We start from the raw sequence: 16299 nt of genomic DNA, 5'->3' as shown, positions 1-16299 counted from the left end.
ACACCGTGTGTGCTGGGTGGGGGCTGCAATGAGCTCTTTGAGCCCGAGTGCTGCACAAGGCATCCAGTTATCAGAGCTGATGTCAGGAGGAGGAAAGCAAAGCACTGAGGTGGGCTGGGGGCTCTGCTCTGACATTCCTTCTGTTGCTCACACAGGTACCAGTTCCCGAAGAGTGATTTCTCTGAGCTGGCAGTAACCACCAAGCAGGAGGGAACTGCTCCACCAGAGCGGCAGTGCCTTGGCAGGAGTCACTACGATTTTCTTGCTATTTTTACTTTTTTTGACAAAACAGCCCTCTGTGCTTGTTGCAAGGTGATGGTAAAGCATGGGATGACTGTTTATGTACTTGCAGGACTCCCATGTTACCCAAACTCTCCTTTTTCTCATCTTCCCCCAAGTCCAGTGGCAGCAATTAGTCCTTGTCAGCTGCTGTTACAAAGCACTCCTAATTCTGAGAGTTCTGCTGCTGTTGCCAAAATCACTTTGCTTTTCCATTTCACTCAAAGGGGCCTATTCTTGGGTTTCCTTTAGCCACTAATTGCTTGTCATAAGGAATCAATGTCCCTTCCCATTCCTCTGTGTCATAGCCAGATGGAGGTTGTTCTTTGCATGCTCTGTCTGTCAGACCTGCTGAGGTCTGCAATACTGACGTGCCAGAATACAGTGCATTTTAGCATCATCCCCCTGTGGAAAGCCTTTGGTCCAACCCTGTATCCACCTTTTGGGCTGTACAAGAACACTGTGGAGTGGAGTTCTCCCTGCTCTCCCTGGACTGTGCAGCAGTGTAGAAGCTCAGCTATTACAACCCTATACGGCAGAGACTTTTATTCATCTAGGAAGTGTTTCCAAAGGCCTGGCTTGTTTGGGAATTTGTATCCTGGGAGCCTTGCAATTCATTTGACTTTAGCAAGCATCTGTTTGCTGATGTTTGCATTTGGAGATGGAGAAGAGCTTGGGGGCCAGCTTTTGATATTGTGCTGCTTCATGTGGGGAGATGGCTCTTTGTGCTTTCTGTCTAAAGGAGCAGCTGAATTTTGTCTCATTTTGTGCAGTATAGCTGGGTGCACAACCGACTCAAGGCACTTCAAATGGCATTTATTTTCCTGGCAGAGCATTGTATCCATCTTCATTCCCAGTGTCTAGGAATCATAGAATTACAGAATGCCCAGAATTGGAGGCTATCCACAAGGACCATCCAGTCCAACTCCTGTCCCTGCCCAGGACACCCCAACAATCTCATCCCGTCCCTGGGAGTGTTGTCCAAACATTCCTGGAGCTCTGGTAGCTTTGGGGTCGTGCCCACTGCCCTGGGGAGACTGTTCAGTGCCCCAGCACGCTCTGGGGGAAGAACCTTTTCCTGAGATCCATCGTAACCCTGCCCTGACACAGCTCCAGCCGTTCCCTCGGGTCCTGTCCCTGCTCACAGAGAGCAGAGAGCAGCTGTCCCTCCGCTTCCCAGCGAGGAAGCTGCAGACCCTGGTGAGGTCTGACCTCGGTCTCCTCTTCCCCAGGCTGAACAAGCCAGTTGGCCTCAACTGTTCCTCATACTGCTTCCCCTCTTGTCCTTTCCTCATCTTCGGGGCCCTTCTTTGGATGCTCTCTAATAGCTTTATATCCTTAGGATATTTATATCCTCGTTGTATTATCAGAAAGGTTACTGCTCTTTCCTTCCTGCATCTCATGACCTAACTGTACTGTGCCGTGCATTACACGATCCTGAGGCAGGCAGCACTACCAATAGCAGTGGTACTTGTTTCCATGTGATCATATTGGTGTTTCCCTGCTAAAAAGTTTCCAAAGGGCCAGGCTTTCATTGTCTCCCATGGCAGTTAGCGCCCATCATAAATTCTTGAGATAAGTTTCCGTTCTAGAAATTATTTTTCCCGCATCAGTCGTATACCTTGGATGTGAAGATTGTGCTTTTAGTTCCTTCCTTTCTTATATAAAACCTGCTGTGTATTTGCCCAGCTCAGCCCTGGGGCATCCCTGGGCAGGATGGAGTGTGACCAGGCTGGCCCAGTGTGGTGGGAAGGGAAGCACTTCTCGGGGGAAACTGGGCAGGTTGCTCTCTCTCTAGGCAGCTCTCCAACTGCCCCTCCAGGACAGACTGTGGGACTTGATAAGTGAAAGGCAGTCCTTAAATACTGTACATTGAAAAAGCTGCTAAATCGTGTATGCTCCCAGCTAAGCCTGGATTTCTTAGTATGGACAAGTTTTTCCTTTGAAGTTCTAATTTTTAAGATTTTAATACAGTAACACTTCAATAGAAAATAGTTAATGTAGAGTTATTTTAGGCCAAAGCCATGTACACTTCTAATGTAGTAAGAACCTTGCATTTTTGCTTAACTTGCTGAGCATTTTTTAACTTTTCCATAAGAGATATGCAAGTAAAGACAGACTGGGAAAAGAACTTCTGCAAGTAGATAGGATACATCTCTTCAACTGACAAGTACGCAATCAGCATTGGACATTCAAGGTTGGGAAATAATTCATTGAAGATGACAAGGATACATCATACAAAGGATTTTTATGGACCAGAAACAAAGGACTTACATAGCAAGGGGGCATAGAAAGGTGGGATTTTACATGAATGTGCAATGACCTTTGAAAATATAACATATAATTTTGCTTTTGTAATTCCATGGGAAGCATTGATGGAGGATTCTCCCCAATACTTCTCCAGTGCTGTCAATAAAAAGAAAAGCTGCTAAACACTGATCAACTTGTGTGTCGAGTGAGCTTCTCTAAATCCTCTTGGCCCTGGAATTAGTGAGTGTGTGTTAATAAGAGTGTGCATATACAGGGCTGCCCGTGGTCAGTTGTGTGTTTGTTGCGAATTCAGACTGTTCGATGTGTATTAAATGTTTGTGCATTGCAGCCACCCTCAGTACTGTGTCCATGAAGGGATTAAGCAGTAGGGCCCATGGGTTTTCGCCCCAGAGGAAGCACCAGAGTTGTCTGTTTGAAGGAAAATGAAGTTAAGTTCAATCTTCTTACTGAAAGTGTATATAAAGTACATTAAACATCTCATTAAACTCTGCATTGTAAAGTTTCACCTAGTTCTTTCCAACTGTCCCCTGGAAAAGTCTGAAATTATTGACTGTTTAAGCAGATAGGAGGTCTTAATGCAACTATAATCACTGTCTTTTTGAAGGCGAAGTACAATTTGGACAGTGCAAATTAACCATGTCTCTCTGCTGCTAACTTTAAAAGGCCCCAAGTATGTCAGACTGTTTAGACAAATAGTAACTTTTGTGCAGGGTAGGTGTGCTTTGCTTGTATTTTGTGTATTATATTAGCATTTATAAGAAGGTAGCTTTTGGTGAAGGAAAATGCTTAGTTCGAGAACAGCTTTGCGTTAATACAAGTTTTGCTTTTCACTGGTCAGGCTGTGTAGTCGTGCATCTTCTGCAAGTGCCTGTTGGGTTTTGAGTTATTATTGCAGAGACAAGTTTCTTCTGCTTTCTACAGGCCAGGATCCTGTTCAGACTATTCTTGTTTTTGCAGAGAGAAAGAAAAGAGGATGACCCTTTTGTGATGGTATTAGAAAAGGAGGAGAGACTGGCTCCGGGGACGTTGCTGCAGGAGCAGGTGCAAAGAGCGGTGCAGGCAGAGGTGAAGAACAGGGGCTGAGAAGGAGAGAGAGGAGGGGCTTTCAGGGGGGAATGTGGACAGGGGGTGGAGGTATCACTTCCAAATTTTTGGCTAGAGTGGAATGTTCGTTTTTAAGATGTGTAAGAGAGAACTGTTTGCTTGACTTGCCAGAAGGCTGCAGCTGAGGCCGTGAAGAGGGGAAGGTGGCAAGTTGGAGGGCAGAAAGAATATCTATGACTTTTCTATTTTTATTACTGGTGCTGGCTGTCATGCAGGGCAGAAGAGGGGAGAGCTGTACTTTACTGACCATTTACTAATCCTCTCTCTGGTACAGATAGGTGCTTTTTGAAATATCCTTATTTGCTTGGGTTGCTTTCGCAACACTGTGTGAACTTCCATTCCTTGAGATCTTTTATACCTTAAAAGAATTATTATATCATTAGCCCTTAGCAGAAAAGTGTTTGAAAACCAAACAATGCCCAATTCTTATTTTTTTTCTCTTTGTTTAGTGTTTATTTTTTGCAATTCACTCTCAGTGGACCCTGTTAAGACAAAAGAGTTGCTGATTTGGAATGGGAAGCAAACTTCCAAATATGTTACGTTCTCAGGTCATGCCAATTAACCTGGGAAGTTTGCGACTTGCTTTAAACTACTTGTGTAGAGCAATGAAAAGTAACGTGCATTCCTGATTTCTTGAATTTAGGATTATTAAATGCCAGATTCTTCTGTGCTTTCTCAGCAAAGATGTTATTGTGCTGCAGGTCATCACTTCCATGGAAAAATCATTCCTGGAAGGAGCAACAACTTCTGCCTTCTGACAGCTGCTGAGCACAGCCACCAATTGCTCCAGCTGCCGCTCCCAACAGCCCCCTGCAAGAGCACAGACATCAGTGCCCGTTGGCTTTGGCTGCCCTGGGGCAGAGAAGTGCCCCGGGGACACAGCTGTGTGGGGCAGGAGACGGGCACCAGCCCTGCCAGGACTGGGGGCGGTGGCAGGTCTCCTTGGGCGAGGACTTGCCAGAGCTGCTGATTTTGGTGCAGCCCCGGGCAATGGGGTGGTAGCAGCATTGGTGCCCTCGCCCCCACGTTCCTTCTGTGTGTCACAGCCCCGTGTTCGGGAGGGCCACCAGCCGGCACTTCTCCCAAGGAGCCCGTGCCAGCTCGTGTGGAGGCCCCGTGGCCTTCCCGCTGCGGCTGCGTTGGCAGCCGAGGGGGCTCCTTCTGCTGCCGTGGGCAGGCACAGCAGGGGAGGGTTTGCTTAGTTTTTCAGCTGTGCCTAAAGTTCGTGTCCAGCTGTCTTGGATGCTTTGGAGAAGGGACTCCTTCCGACCTGGGGCAGGTTGGCCGGGCTGGGGGAGTCCCCAGGGCACGGGGCAGGGTGTCACAGGGCCCTTTGTGACACGGTGGGATGGCACGGGGCAGGGTGTCACAGGGCCCTTTGTGACATGTGAGGACATAGTAGTGGTGGTGAGGTGGCCACGCCTCAGTGCTCCTTGGAGCGTGCGACGGGACGGACGGGACAGAGCGGTGCTGTGCGGAGCCCCCGTGCAGCCAACTCGTTCCTTGCTAACCCGGAGCGTTTTGGTGGCGTTTCTGTGCTGCGAGTGTCCTCGAGGCCAGACCACGGGACTTGGTGACACGGAGCTTTTGCGAGGTGTCCCCAATCCCTGTGGCAGCTGCCCTTGAGGCCGCGCTGCAGGACTTGTGTTTCGTAGGCTTTTCTGCCTTTCAGGTGCCCTCGAGGCCAGACCGCAGGACTTGGTGACCCGGAGCTTCGGCGAGGAGTCTCCAGGCCCTGCGGCAGGTGCCCTCGAGGCCATTCTCTGGGGCTTCGTGCCCCAGAGCTTTTCCCTGGCATCTCCGATCCCTGCAGCAGGTGCCCTCGAGGCCCGACTGTAGGATGGCGGAGAGACGCTTCAGTGTGACCAGGCTGCTGAGGAGGAAGAAAAAGAAGGAAGACCCTGGGCCTGCCCCAGCACAGCAGCCTGAGGAGGTGGAGCAGTTCCAGCCCCTGCAGGAGGGTGAGTGGCAGAGCTGGGCCACAGGGCTGGTGGCTGCAGCCAGATGGGCCTCTTCCCATCCCATCTCCTGTGGACATGGCCAGGGAAAGGGAGGGGGGAGGAGTTCCTGGGGCTGATCCCTGGCAGCTCCATGCACTGGGCGTCCCGGGGCCGGCCCTGCCTGTGGATGCAGGGCTGGGCCGTGTTCTCCGGCCTGTCCCGCAGCCCCTCAGCTCTGACCACGCTCGCTCTTTGCCAGATCCAGGACGGGACCGGACACAGGAGCAGGACCGTGCCCGTGGCTGCTTCCACAGGGCGGCACAGGTACCTGCAGCCACGGCCTCCTGGGCTGGGCCTGCTGTCCCTGCTCAGCCTGGCACTGCTGTCAGAGCTCACCATGGCACATCCCTCTCTTCCCTGCTCTCCGTTCTTCTGCAGGCCTTTCTGAAATTCGTGGGTGTTCGGCGTGGACTGTACAGGATCACACCAGCCGAGGTCATGGCACAGCCTGACCCCACGCCGAGTGAGCTCAAGGCGCACCCTGAAGTCGGCACCGCGTTGACTGACGGCCCAGCAAACTGTGACAGCGCGGTGACCGATGACGGGACAAAATCCAACACGGCGCTGCCTGAGCTCACCACCGAGGCTGACGGTGCAATGACTGAGGGCATCGCAGACACTGAGAGCACACCCGTTCAGTGCCTGCCCGATGCTCTCAGTCTGGAGGTCCTTGATGAAGGAGTTATCTCTGTGGAAGTAAGCAGCCTGTGGGCAGGGATTGTGTGGGCCTTCAGCCTTTGAGGCCAGCACAGTGTGGTGGGAAGGGAAACACTTCTCTGGGGAAAGTGAGCAATTGCTCCCTCTGACAGCTCTTGAACTGCCCCATGTCCCCTCCAGGGCAGACCATGGGACTTGATGATCCAGAGCATTCCCAAGGCTCCTTTGTTGCAGGTGCCTTCAAGGTATTTCTTAGGTGACCCAGAGCTCTTCTGTGCCACCTCTCCTGCAGGTAGCCGTGGAGCAAGAGAGAGGCATGGAGCAGAGACCCCGCAGGGTGCCCAAGCTGACGTGGGTGAAGGAGGAGGAAAGCCCTGGAGTACCCCCGGCACAGCACCCTGAGGAGGTGGAGCAGTTCCAGCCCCTGCAGGAGGGTGAGTGGCAGGGCTGGGCCCCAGGGCTGGAGGCTGCAGCCAGATGGGCCTCATCCCATCCCATCCCGTCATATCCCATCCCATCCCATCCCATCTCCTGTGGACATGGCCAGGGAATAGGAGGGGGTAAGATGGGCCAGGGCTGATCCTCCGGCAGCTCCATGCACTGGGCATGCCGGGGCCGGCCCTGCCTGTGGATGCAGGGCTGGGCCGTGTTCTCCGGCCTGTCCCGCAGCCCCTCAGCTCTGACCGCGCTCGCTCTTTGCCACATCCAGACCGGGACCGGACACAGGAGCAGGACCGCGCCTGTGGCCGCTTCCACAGAGCAGCACAGGTACCTGCAGCCACGGCCTCCTGGGCTGGGCCTGCTGTCACTGCTCAGCCTGGCACCGCTGTCAGAACTCACCAGAGCACATCCCTCTCTTCCCCGCCCTTCATTCTCCTGCAGAGGGTGCGGAAATCCAAGCCTATTCGGCATAGAAAGGCCAGGACCTCACCAACCAAGGTCATCGCACAGCCTGGCCCCAACCTGACCAAGCTCAAGGGCAAGGCTGACACCCCAGAGACTGAGGGCATCACAGACACTGACACAACACCCTTTCAGTGCCTGCCTGATGTTCCCAGTGTGGATGTTCCCGAGGAGGGAGTTGCCTCTACTCAAGTAAGCAGCCTATGGGCAGGATTGTGTGGCCCCTCAAGCTCTGTCTTCTCCCCTCAGCCTTTGAGGCCACCACAGTGTGGTGGGAAGGGAAGCACTTCCTGGGGAAAGTGGGCAGGTTGCTCCTTCTGCAACTCTCCAACTGTCCTCTCCAGACCAGACTGTGGGACTTGATGACCCAGAGCATTCCCAAGTCTCCTCTGTTGCAAGAGCCTTCAAGGCACTTCTGCAGGACATCGTGACCCAGAGTTTTCCATGCCATGTCTCCTGCAGGTAGCCTTGAAGCCCAACAGAGGCATGGAGCAGAGACCTCCCAGCATGCCCAAGGTGACCTTGGTGAAGAAGAAGGAGGAAAGCCCTGTGGCTATGCCAGCAGAGCACCCTGAGGTGGTGCAGCAGTTCCAGCCCCTGCAGGAGGGTGAGTGGCAGAGCAGGGCCCCAGGGCTGGTGGCTGCAGCCAGATGGGCCTCATCCCATCCCATTTCCTATGGACATGCCCAGGAAAGGGGAGGGGGAAGAAGGCCCAGGGCTGATCCATGCACTGGGCATCCCAGGGCTGGCCCTGCCTGTGGATGCAGGGCTGGGCCGTGTTCTCCGGCCTGTCCCGCAGCCCCTCAGCTCTGACCGCGCTCACTCTTTGCCAGATCCATGCCGGGACCGGACACAGGAACAGGACGGTGCCCGTGGCCACTTCCACAGAGCTGATCAGGTACCTGCAGCCATGGCCTCCTGGGCTGGGCCTGCTGTCCCTGCTCAGCCTGGCACCGCTGTCAGAGCTCACCATGGCACATCCCTCTCTTCCCTGCCCTTCGTTCTCCTGCAGAGGATGCGGAAATCCAAGCCTGTTGGGTGTAGAAAGGCCAGTGCCTCACAAACGAAGGTCATGGCACAGCCTGACCCTGACCCAACTGTGCTCAAGGCCAAGGCTGACCCCCGAGGGACTGAGGGCGTCGCAGACACTGACACAACATCCGCTCAGTGCCTGTCCGATGATCCCAGTGTGGAATTTCTTGCTGAGGGACTCATCTCTGCTCAAGTAAGCAACCTGTGGGCAGGGATTGTGTGGGCCCTCAAACTGGGTCTGATGGGCCCCTTCATCCTCCATCCTTGAGGGCAGCACAGTGTGGTGGAAAGGGAAACACTTCTCGGGGGGAAAGTGGGCAAGTTGCTCCCTCTGGCAACTCTCCAACTGCCCCATGTCCCCTCCAGGCCAGACTGTGGGATTTGATGACCCAGAGCATTCCCATGACTCCTTTGTTGCACCTGCCTTCAAGGTACTTCTTAGGTGACCCAAAGCTTTTCTGTGCCACCTCTCCTGCAGGTCGCCATAAAGCCAGAGAGAGGCATGGAGCGGAGACCCCCCAGGGTGCCCAAGCTGGCGTGGGTGAAGAAGGAGGAGGAAAGCTCTGGAGTACCCCCGGCACAGCACCCTGAGGAGGTGGAGCAGTTCCAGCCCCTGCAGGAGGGTGAGTGGCAGAGCTGGGCCCCAGGGCTGGTGGCTGCAGCCAGATGGGCCTCTTCCCATCCCATTTCCTGTGTACATGGCCAGGGAACAGGAGAGGGGGAAGAGGGCCCGGTACTGTTCCCCGGCAGCTCCATGCACTGGGCATGCCGGGGCTGGCCCTGCCTGTGGATGCAGGGCTGGGCCGTGTTCTCCGGCCTGTCCCGCAGCCCCTCAGCTCTGACCGCGCTCGCTCTTTGCCAGATCCAGGACGGGACCGGACACAGGAGCAGGACCGTGCCCGTGGCTGCTTCCGCAGGGCAGCACAGGTACCTGCAGCCACGGCCTCCTGGGCTGGGCCTGCTGTCCCTGCTCAACCTGGAACCTCTGTCAGTGCTCTCTATGGCACATCCCTCTCTTCCCTGCCCTTCGTTCTCTTGCAGAGAGAGCAGAAATCCATTCCAGTTCAACGAAGAAAGGCCAGGACCGCACCAACCAAGGTCATCACACAGCCTGAGCCCAGCCCAAATGAGCTGAAGGCCAAGGCTGATGGTGCAACGTCTGAGGGCATCGCAGACACTGACAGGACACCCGTTCAGTGCCTGCCCAATGCTCCCAGTCCGGCCTTTCTTGAGGAGGGAGCTGTCTCTGCTCAAGTAAGCAGCCTGTGGGCAGGGACTGTGTGGCCCCTCAAGCTCTGTCTGCTGGGCCCCTCAGCCTTTGAGGCCGGCACAGTGTGGTGGGAAGGGAAGCACTTCCTGGGGAAAGTGGGCAGGTTGCTCCTTCTGCAACTCTCCAACTGCCCCGTATCCCCTCCAGGCCAGACTGTGGGACTTGATGACCCAGAGCATTCCCAAGACTCCTCTGTTGCAAGAGCCTTCAAGGCACTTCTGCAGGACATGGTGACCCAGAGCTTTTCCGTGCCATCTCTCCTGCAGGTAGCCTTGAAGCCCAGCAGCGACATGGAGCGGAGACCCCCCAGGGTGCCCAAGCTGGCATGGGTGGAAAAGGAGGAGGAGGAAAGCCCTGTGGCTACCCCGGTACAGCACCCTGAGGAGGTGGAGCAGTTCCAGCCCCTGCAGGAGGGTGAGTGGCAGAGCTGGGCCCCAGGGCTGGTGGCTGCACCTGACTGGGTCTCCTCCCATCCCATGTCCTGTGGACATGTCCTGGGAAAGGGAGGGGGGAAGAAGGCCCAGGGCTGATCCATGCACTGGGCATGCTGGGGCCGGCCCTGCCTGTGGATGCAGGGCTGGGCCGTGTTCTCCGGCCTGTCCCGCAGCCCCTCAGCTCTGACCGCGCTCGCTCTTTGCCACATCCAGGACGGGACCAGAACCCAGAACAGGACCGCGCCTGTGGCCGCTTCCACAGAGCTGATCAGGTACCTGCAGCCACGGTCTCCTGGGCTGGGCCTGCTGTCCCTGCTCAGCCTGGCACTGCTGTCAGAGCTCACCATGGCACATCCCTCTCTTCCCTGCCCTTTTTTGTCCTGCAGAGGGTGCGGAAATCCAAGCCTATTCAGCGTAGAAAGGCCCCGATATCCTCAGCCAAGGCCATGGCACAGCCTGAGCCCATCCCAACCGAGCTCAAGACCAAGGCTGATGCCCCAGGGACTGAGGGCATTGCAGATACTGACATCACACCCATTCAGCATCTGCCCAATGCTCCCAGTCCGGCCTTTCTTGACGAAGGAGTTGTCTTTAGTCAAGTAAGCAGCCTTCGAGAAGGGATTTTGTGGCCCTCAAGCTGGACTTGCTGGTCCCCTTCAGCCTTTGAGGCCAGCACACTGTGGTGGGAAAGGAAGCACTTCCCAGGGGAAAGTGGGCGAGTTGTTCCCTCTGACAGTTCTTGAACTGCCCTATGTCCCCTCCAGGCCACACTGTGGGACTTGATGACGCAGAGCATTCCCAAGGTTCCTCTGTTGCAGGTACCTTCAGGGTACTTTTTAGGTGACCCAAAGCTTTTCTGTGCCACCTCTCCTGCAGGTCGCCATAAAGCCAGAGAGAGGCATGGAGCGGAGACCCCCCAGGGTGCCCAAACTGGCATGGGTGAAGAAGGAGGAAAGCCCTGGAGTACCCCCGGCACAGCACCCTGAGGAGGTGGAGCAGTTCCAGCCCCTGCAGGAGGGTGAGTGGCAGAGCTGGGCCCCAGGGCTGGTGGCTGCAGCCAGATGGGCCTCTTCCCATCCCATTTCCTATGGACATGTCCTGGGAACAGGAGAGGGGGGAAGAGGGCCCGGTACTGTTGCCCCAGCAGCTCCATGCACTGGGCATGCTGGGGCCGGCCCTGCCTGTGGATGCAGGGCTGGGCCGTGTTCTCCGGCCTGTCCCGCAGCCCCTCAGCTCTGACCGCGCTCGCTCTTTGCCACATCCAGGACGGGACCAGAACCCAGAACAGGACCGCGCCCGTGGCCGCTTCTGCAGAGCTGATCAGGTACCTGCAGCCACGGCCTCCTGGGCTGGGTCTACTGTCCCTACTCAGCCTGTGGCACCGCTGTCAGAGCTCTCCATGGCACATCCCTCTCTTCCCTGCCCTTCGTTCTCCTGCAGAGGGTGCGGAAAGCCAAGCCCGTTCGGCGTAGAAAGGCCAGGACCTCACCATCCAAGGCCATGGCACAGCCTGAGCCCATCCCAACCGAGCTCAAGGCCAAGGCTGGCAGTCCAACAACTGAGGGCATCGCAGACACTGACAGGACACCCATTCAGAGCCTGCCCGATGCTCCCAGTTTGGCCTTTCTTGATGAGGGAGTTGTCTCTGCTCAAGTAAGCAGCCTGTGGGCAGGGACTGTGTGGCCCCTCAAGCTGGGTCTGCTGGGCCCCTCAGCCTTTGAGGCCGGCACAGTGTGGCGGGAAGGGAAGCACTTTTTGGGGGAAGGTGGGGAATTGCTCCCTCTGGCAGCTTGCCAACTCTCTCCTGTGTCCCCTCCAGGTGCCAGCTGTGGTGAGGTCCATCCACTGGTGGCTGACTGCCAATGTGTCTGCTGGGCACGTGCTGGATAACACCCTTCTAGCACTGACCCAGGCACACCCCGCGGATGTCGCCATCAGCCTCCTGCGCTGTGCCCCCTCATGTGACAGGTACGGCCCCCACCTGCCTTGAGGGCTCACCAGCCTTTAGAGCCCATCATCCCCTGCCCCTGAAAGCACTGTGACTCTGTCACCCGGCCCCTGCAGCTGCCCAGGTCAGGGCACTGTGCTCGAGAGCCCCCTGACCCAGAGCTCTGACTCCACAGAGCTGCTGCAGTCATGTGGAGGACCATCGCCTCGTCGGGAACGACCCTGGAGAAGGTGCTGCCAACGCTGCTCTCTGTGATGGAGGACTGGCCATGGCACAGCACCTGCACCTCCGATGGGGACACCACCGCTGTCTTTGCCCTGGCTGTGAGTTTCTGGAAGCTTTGCTTTCCCCCAGGTTGCCTCTCTGGCAGCTCTCCATCCTCCCCCAGCACGGCATCTCCCTGCCCATCTCCCTGCAGGCACTGGCCTGGAAATGTGGGCTAGCAGCAGGTTCAGGGGCACCAGGCCGGGCGCTCCCCTCGAGTCTCCCCTGGCAGGGGGAGCCCTGCCATGCTTGGGCCCTGCCACATGGAAGTCCGGGCACTGAGCGCTGTGTCCGGGTGGTTTGTCTTTTGCAGGCAACTCTGGCACTGTGGACGATTGTCCAGGAGCCCCAGTGCCCAGGGCCATTGATGGAGCATTCCCCCCATCTCCTCGTGGCTCTGCTCTTCCAAGTTTTCATCACCACAGAGCAGATGTCCGAGGAGGTCGACAGCTTCTGGAGGGGATGCCGGGAGGAACACGACCTTCCCACTGACCCCAACAGGTGCTCCATCCCAGTCCTCCCCTCCCTCCCATGCCCTCGGGGTGGCCCAGGGCTCCCAGCATGACCTGGGCTTTGCTCTGCACACAGATTTGCAGTGCTGAGCATGAAGGCCCTGCTCTGCTGCCTGCACTGTGAGGATGTGGTGCGTTCAGTGGACCACAGTCGTGGCTGGGCGAGGCTCCTCAATGCTCGCAGCCGCCGCTACGCAGTGGCTCTGCTGGCCAGGTGAGACCCCCTTGTCCCCGCTGTCCCTGTCCTTTCTGCCTGTCCTTTCTGCCTCCCAGAGTGCCCTCGATCCCTCCTGGGTTGGTGGGGAAAGACCAGGGCCCTGTGAGTCTGTCCTGGGAGAGGTTTGCCCACCGGGCTCGGGGTCAGTGGTGCCTTTTTCCCCCTGTCAGGGAGATGCGCCGTGTTTCCAGCCCCTTGTGTTCCCGCATCACACTCCACCTGCTGGAGCTGCTGAGCAGGGAGGAGCTGTGCTGGGACCTCCCTGCTATGGCATTCCTTGTGGAGGTGAGCCTGATGGCGAGCGCTGCCTCACCGAGCTGCCTCCACCTCTCTGGCCTCTTGGAGAGCCCAGCCCTGTGCGGGTCTGGGCTCCTGCTGGCTGGGCACCCCATCACTGCTCTGTGCCTTTCAGGTCCTGGACTGCCTGGACACCAGAGAATGTGGTGACAGAGTCCTGGAGATCCTCTCAAGGAACCTGGGGAGCAGGGACAAAAAGTGGCGTCAGCTGGGGCTCAGAGTCCTCATAGCGCTCAGCCAGGATCCCGTGATGGTGAGAAGGGGCAGTTGGCTGAAGCTGTGCTGGAATCCTGGGGCTGGGGAGTGCAGTCACTTGGGCTTGGCTGGGCTTCAGGAGCTGTGGCAGCTGCTCCCAGCTCTGCTGCCTCCCTGTTCAGCTGCCAGAGTCCGTCGGCACAGGCCTTTGACCTCCGGGCCCTGCGGCAGCACATGGGGCTGTCCTGCTGGAGCGGGGTTGGGGCTGCAGCCGTTCATGGCTTCACAGCACAGCCTTGTGTTCCTCATAGGACAAGAGCATCTGGAGCCTGTCGGACAGCCTGGTGCAGCTCCTGGGGGATGAGGACAGAGATACGGTTTGGATGACCCTCTCTGTGCTCGACAATGTGCTCTGGAGCCGTGTGTGGACACAGCTGCAGAAGAGGGTCCACAGCAAAGACCCTCTAATACCCACCCCCACCGGCCTGCAGTTGGCTGAGGCGCTCCGGCCACTCTTTGACCACGTAAGGCTCTGTGCCCCCACCACGGGCTCTGGGTGCTGCTGGGAAACTTTGTGCCCTGTGGATTTTCAGGTCTGTGCCTGGTGGGGCCTGGACAAGCTGGTGCTGAGGTCTTTTCCTCTTTCTTTCCACCAGGACGACAGCAGTGTGCGGGAGGGCTCCATGGTCATCTTCACACGTGTGATGACACTCATAGAGAGAGCGGGAAAGAGACCCCTGAAGCCACACGTGTGCCTGAGCCTGCTCCCGCTCTACTTCCACCGGCACGATGAGAACCCGGTCGTGAAAAAGGTGAGGACTCGTGGGCTCTGGTGTCCCATGGGAGGGGGCTGGGCTGCCTCCTGTCCTGGCACATCGTGGGCTCTGGGTTCCAGCCTCCTCCTGGCCTTGGTCCAGGGACACGGGTCCCGTGCCCTGGGCTGCAGTGCCATGTCCTGGTCTCTGTTGCTCTGCAGGCCTCTCGGAAAGCACTGTTGGCTGTGACCAGGTTCCTGAAGAGGAGGGATCTTGGGCGCCTGGTCAACACAGAGGAGCCATGGAGTTTCGGCGAGTGCTTGGTAAGGACGACCCCAAAGCCGCAGTCCCCAGTGCCCAGAGTGCGGGGCCGGCACTGTGCCCCTGCCCACTGCTGCAGCCGCCCGCGGGACAGCAGCCTGCGCCCCACCTGCTGCTGCCTTGCCTGGGGCGTGCGGGCTCCTCTGCGGGCTGCTCTGCCCCCGAGCCAGGGTGCCGCTGGAGCCCCGGCCCAGCTGGGCTGTGGGGCAGGGCGGCCCCGCGGCTGCCGGGGAGCAGCCGGCCCTCTGCTCCCTCCAAAGCCGGCCCCAGCGGCTGCTGCCCGGGCCTCAGGGCTGTGCGGGCAGGGGAGGCCAGTGCTGGGCGCAGGCAGCGCCCGGCCAAGGGGCAGAGCCCCAACCAACCCTTCCCTCTGCGCCCTGCCGCTCTCTGCAGCTGGAAAAGGACCGGAGCAGAGTGGCCAAGTACGTGCACCAGGCCCTGCCGTACCTGTGGAGCCCACAGCAGCCCCTGCGAGAGGCGGCCGTCAAGTTCATGGGTGAGCCACAAGGTCCCTCCCCGCCCCGCTGCAGCTCGGCCCCAGCCCCGAGGGATGTGCTGGGGGGCCCCGAGTGCCCTGGTGGCTGCCGCCCTGTGCCAGCCCAGCCCTGGGGAGTCCCGAGGCGGGAAGGCCCCGGGCTCAGCTCTGCCAGGGCAGGAGGGTGCGTGGCCGGGCCGGCAGCGCCGCCGGGGGGGAGCTGTGCCGCTGGGGCCCTGACAGGGTCTGTGTTGCCAGGGATCGCCGGCAGGTACCTGCGGGGACAGTACCAAGAGCTGCAGCTCATCATCGATGGTGAGTGAGGGCACTGGGGCTGGTGAGGGGAGCACAGAGCCTGGGCAGGGAGCTGCAATCCTGCCCTGGCTGCACAGGGCTCTGCTCCCTGCCCGGACGAGGGGCAGCGTGGTCAGAGCAGAGAGAGATTTCGGGGGCACGGGGGGTGTTGGGGGCCAGCACCTTCCAGCTGATCCCATTGGGCCCTGCTCCCTCCTGGCAACAGCAAGAGCTGGGTGGGATGGCCCTGGCAGGAGGGACTCCTCGGGTCCCCACCGATCCGGGCTCTGACCTTGTCTCTGTTCCTCTCTGTTCCAGCCCTTCAGGCCATGACAGATGACAGCAGTCCCACTGTCTCCAAGCTGGCGCTTGAAATCATCTCCTTTGTTGGAGCTGTACAGAGAGCTCCCTACCCCAGGTTCCAGCAGCTCCAAGACCAGCTCTGCAGGGCATGGAGTACCCGGCCTTCTGTGTGGGGCTGTGTGTGCCTGTGCTGCGGTAGCTGTGTGGAGAGCTGATGCAGGCAGCTCTGTCTGTTGGGGCCACCTGAGCCTGTGGGGAAGACGCCTCTTCTCCGCAAGCCCTTCCTATATTCCTAGCATAGGAATATTAAATAAATCTTATCATCCACAGAGGCCCAGGAGCTTTTTTTGGGTGCCGGCCAGGGGCAGGGGCAGGGGCAGGGCCGTGGGCCAGCCCGGGCCTCCATGGCTGCCCAGCCCATGGGGCTGTGTCCCAGAGCCCGCTGAGCTGGAGCTCTGGGCCTGCAGAGGTGCTACCAGCACGGGGAGGGCCTGGGGGGGCACCTTGGGCACCTCGGGCAGTCACTGCCACCCAAGCCACAGACAAGAGCAGCAGGCTGTGCACAGGAGCAGCAGCAGCCACAACGCCTGGGCCTCCTCAGCCAGGCACCCACAGGTGGCAGGCACATGGAAGGAAGAAAAACAGTTTCAAAGATGACCAGAGCAGTTGAAAGAAACCTCAGAGAGACAGTGACGGCCGAACACCTGCCAGGAACTGAAACATTGTGATGCTGAAAGACAGTTAGACCAGGAAGGCAGTTTTAATATT

General features: G+C 58.0%; 2 protein-coding genes across 13 annotated transcripts in view; both read left to right on the top strand.

Annotated features, from left to right (window-relative positions):
* TRPM8 (transient receptor potential cation channel subfamily M member 8) overlaps nt 1-1196 on the top strand; it is a 31882-nt gene extending 30686 nt beyond the window's left edge. For both annotated transcript variants that reach the window (XM_039382798.1, XM_039382797.1), the window contains exon 25: nt 156-1196. The gene's annotated coding sequence lies outside the window, so the exon portion shown is untranslated. The remainder of the gene's footprint in view (nt 1-155) is intronic.
* Nucleotides 1197-5091: 3895 nt separating this feature from the next.
* Nucleotides 5092-15860, top strand: LOC120323543. 11 transcript variants are annotated; one of them, XM_039382786.1, is made up of 27 exons: nt 5092-5615; nt 5854-5918; nt 6033-6350; nt 6604-6745; nt 8048-8112; nt 8227-8439; nt 8725-8869; nt 9115-9173; nt 9288-9500; nt 9783-9930; nt 10164-10222; nt 10337-10549; nt 10827-10968; nt 11216-11274; nt 11391-11603; nt 11770-11918; nt 12074-12221; nt 12476-12663; nt 12751-12888; nt 13062-13176; nt 13304-13441; nt 13695-13907; nt 14040-14195; nt 14360-14461; nt 14853-14955; nt 15193-15249; nt 15547-15860. In XM_039382786.1, the coding sequence occupies exons 1-27, from the start codon at nt 5495-5497 to the stop codon at nt 15744-15746; spliced, it is 3882 nt and encodes a 1293-aa protein (XP_039238720.1). In that variant the 5' UTR covers nt 5092-5494; the 3' UTR covers nt 15747-15860. The 11 variants fall into 11 exon arrangements, with proteins under 11 accessions (XP_039238720.1, XP_039238719.1, XP_039238721.1 ...); XM_039382785.1 differs by having other exon boundaries at nt 9109-9173; XM_039382787.1 differs by lacking the exon at nt 10337-10549 and having other exon boundaries at nt 9109-9173.
* Nucleotides 15861-16299: the final 439 nt, after the last annotated feature.

The sequence above is a fragment of the Pipra filicauda genome, unplaced genomic scaffold (assembly GCF_003945595.2).
Source record: "Pipra filicauda isolate LSUMZ 115617 unplaced genomic scaffold, ASM394559v2 scaffold282_size1924045_pilon, whole genome shotgun sequence".
Taxonomy (NCBI): Eukaryota; Metazoa; Chordata; class Aves; order Passeriformes; family Pipridae; genus Pipra; species Pipra filicauda.
This window is presented reverse-complemented; position numbering and strand designations above follow the sequence as displayed.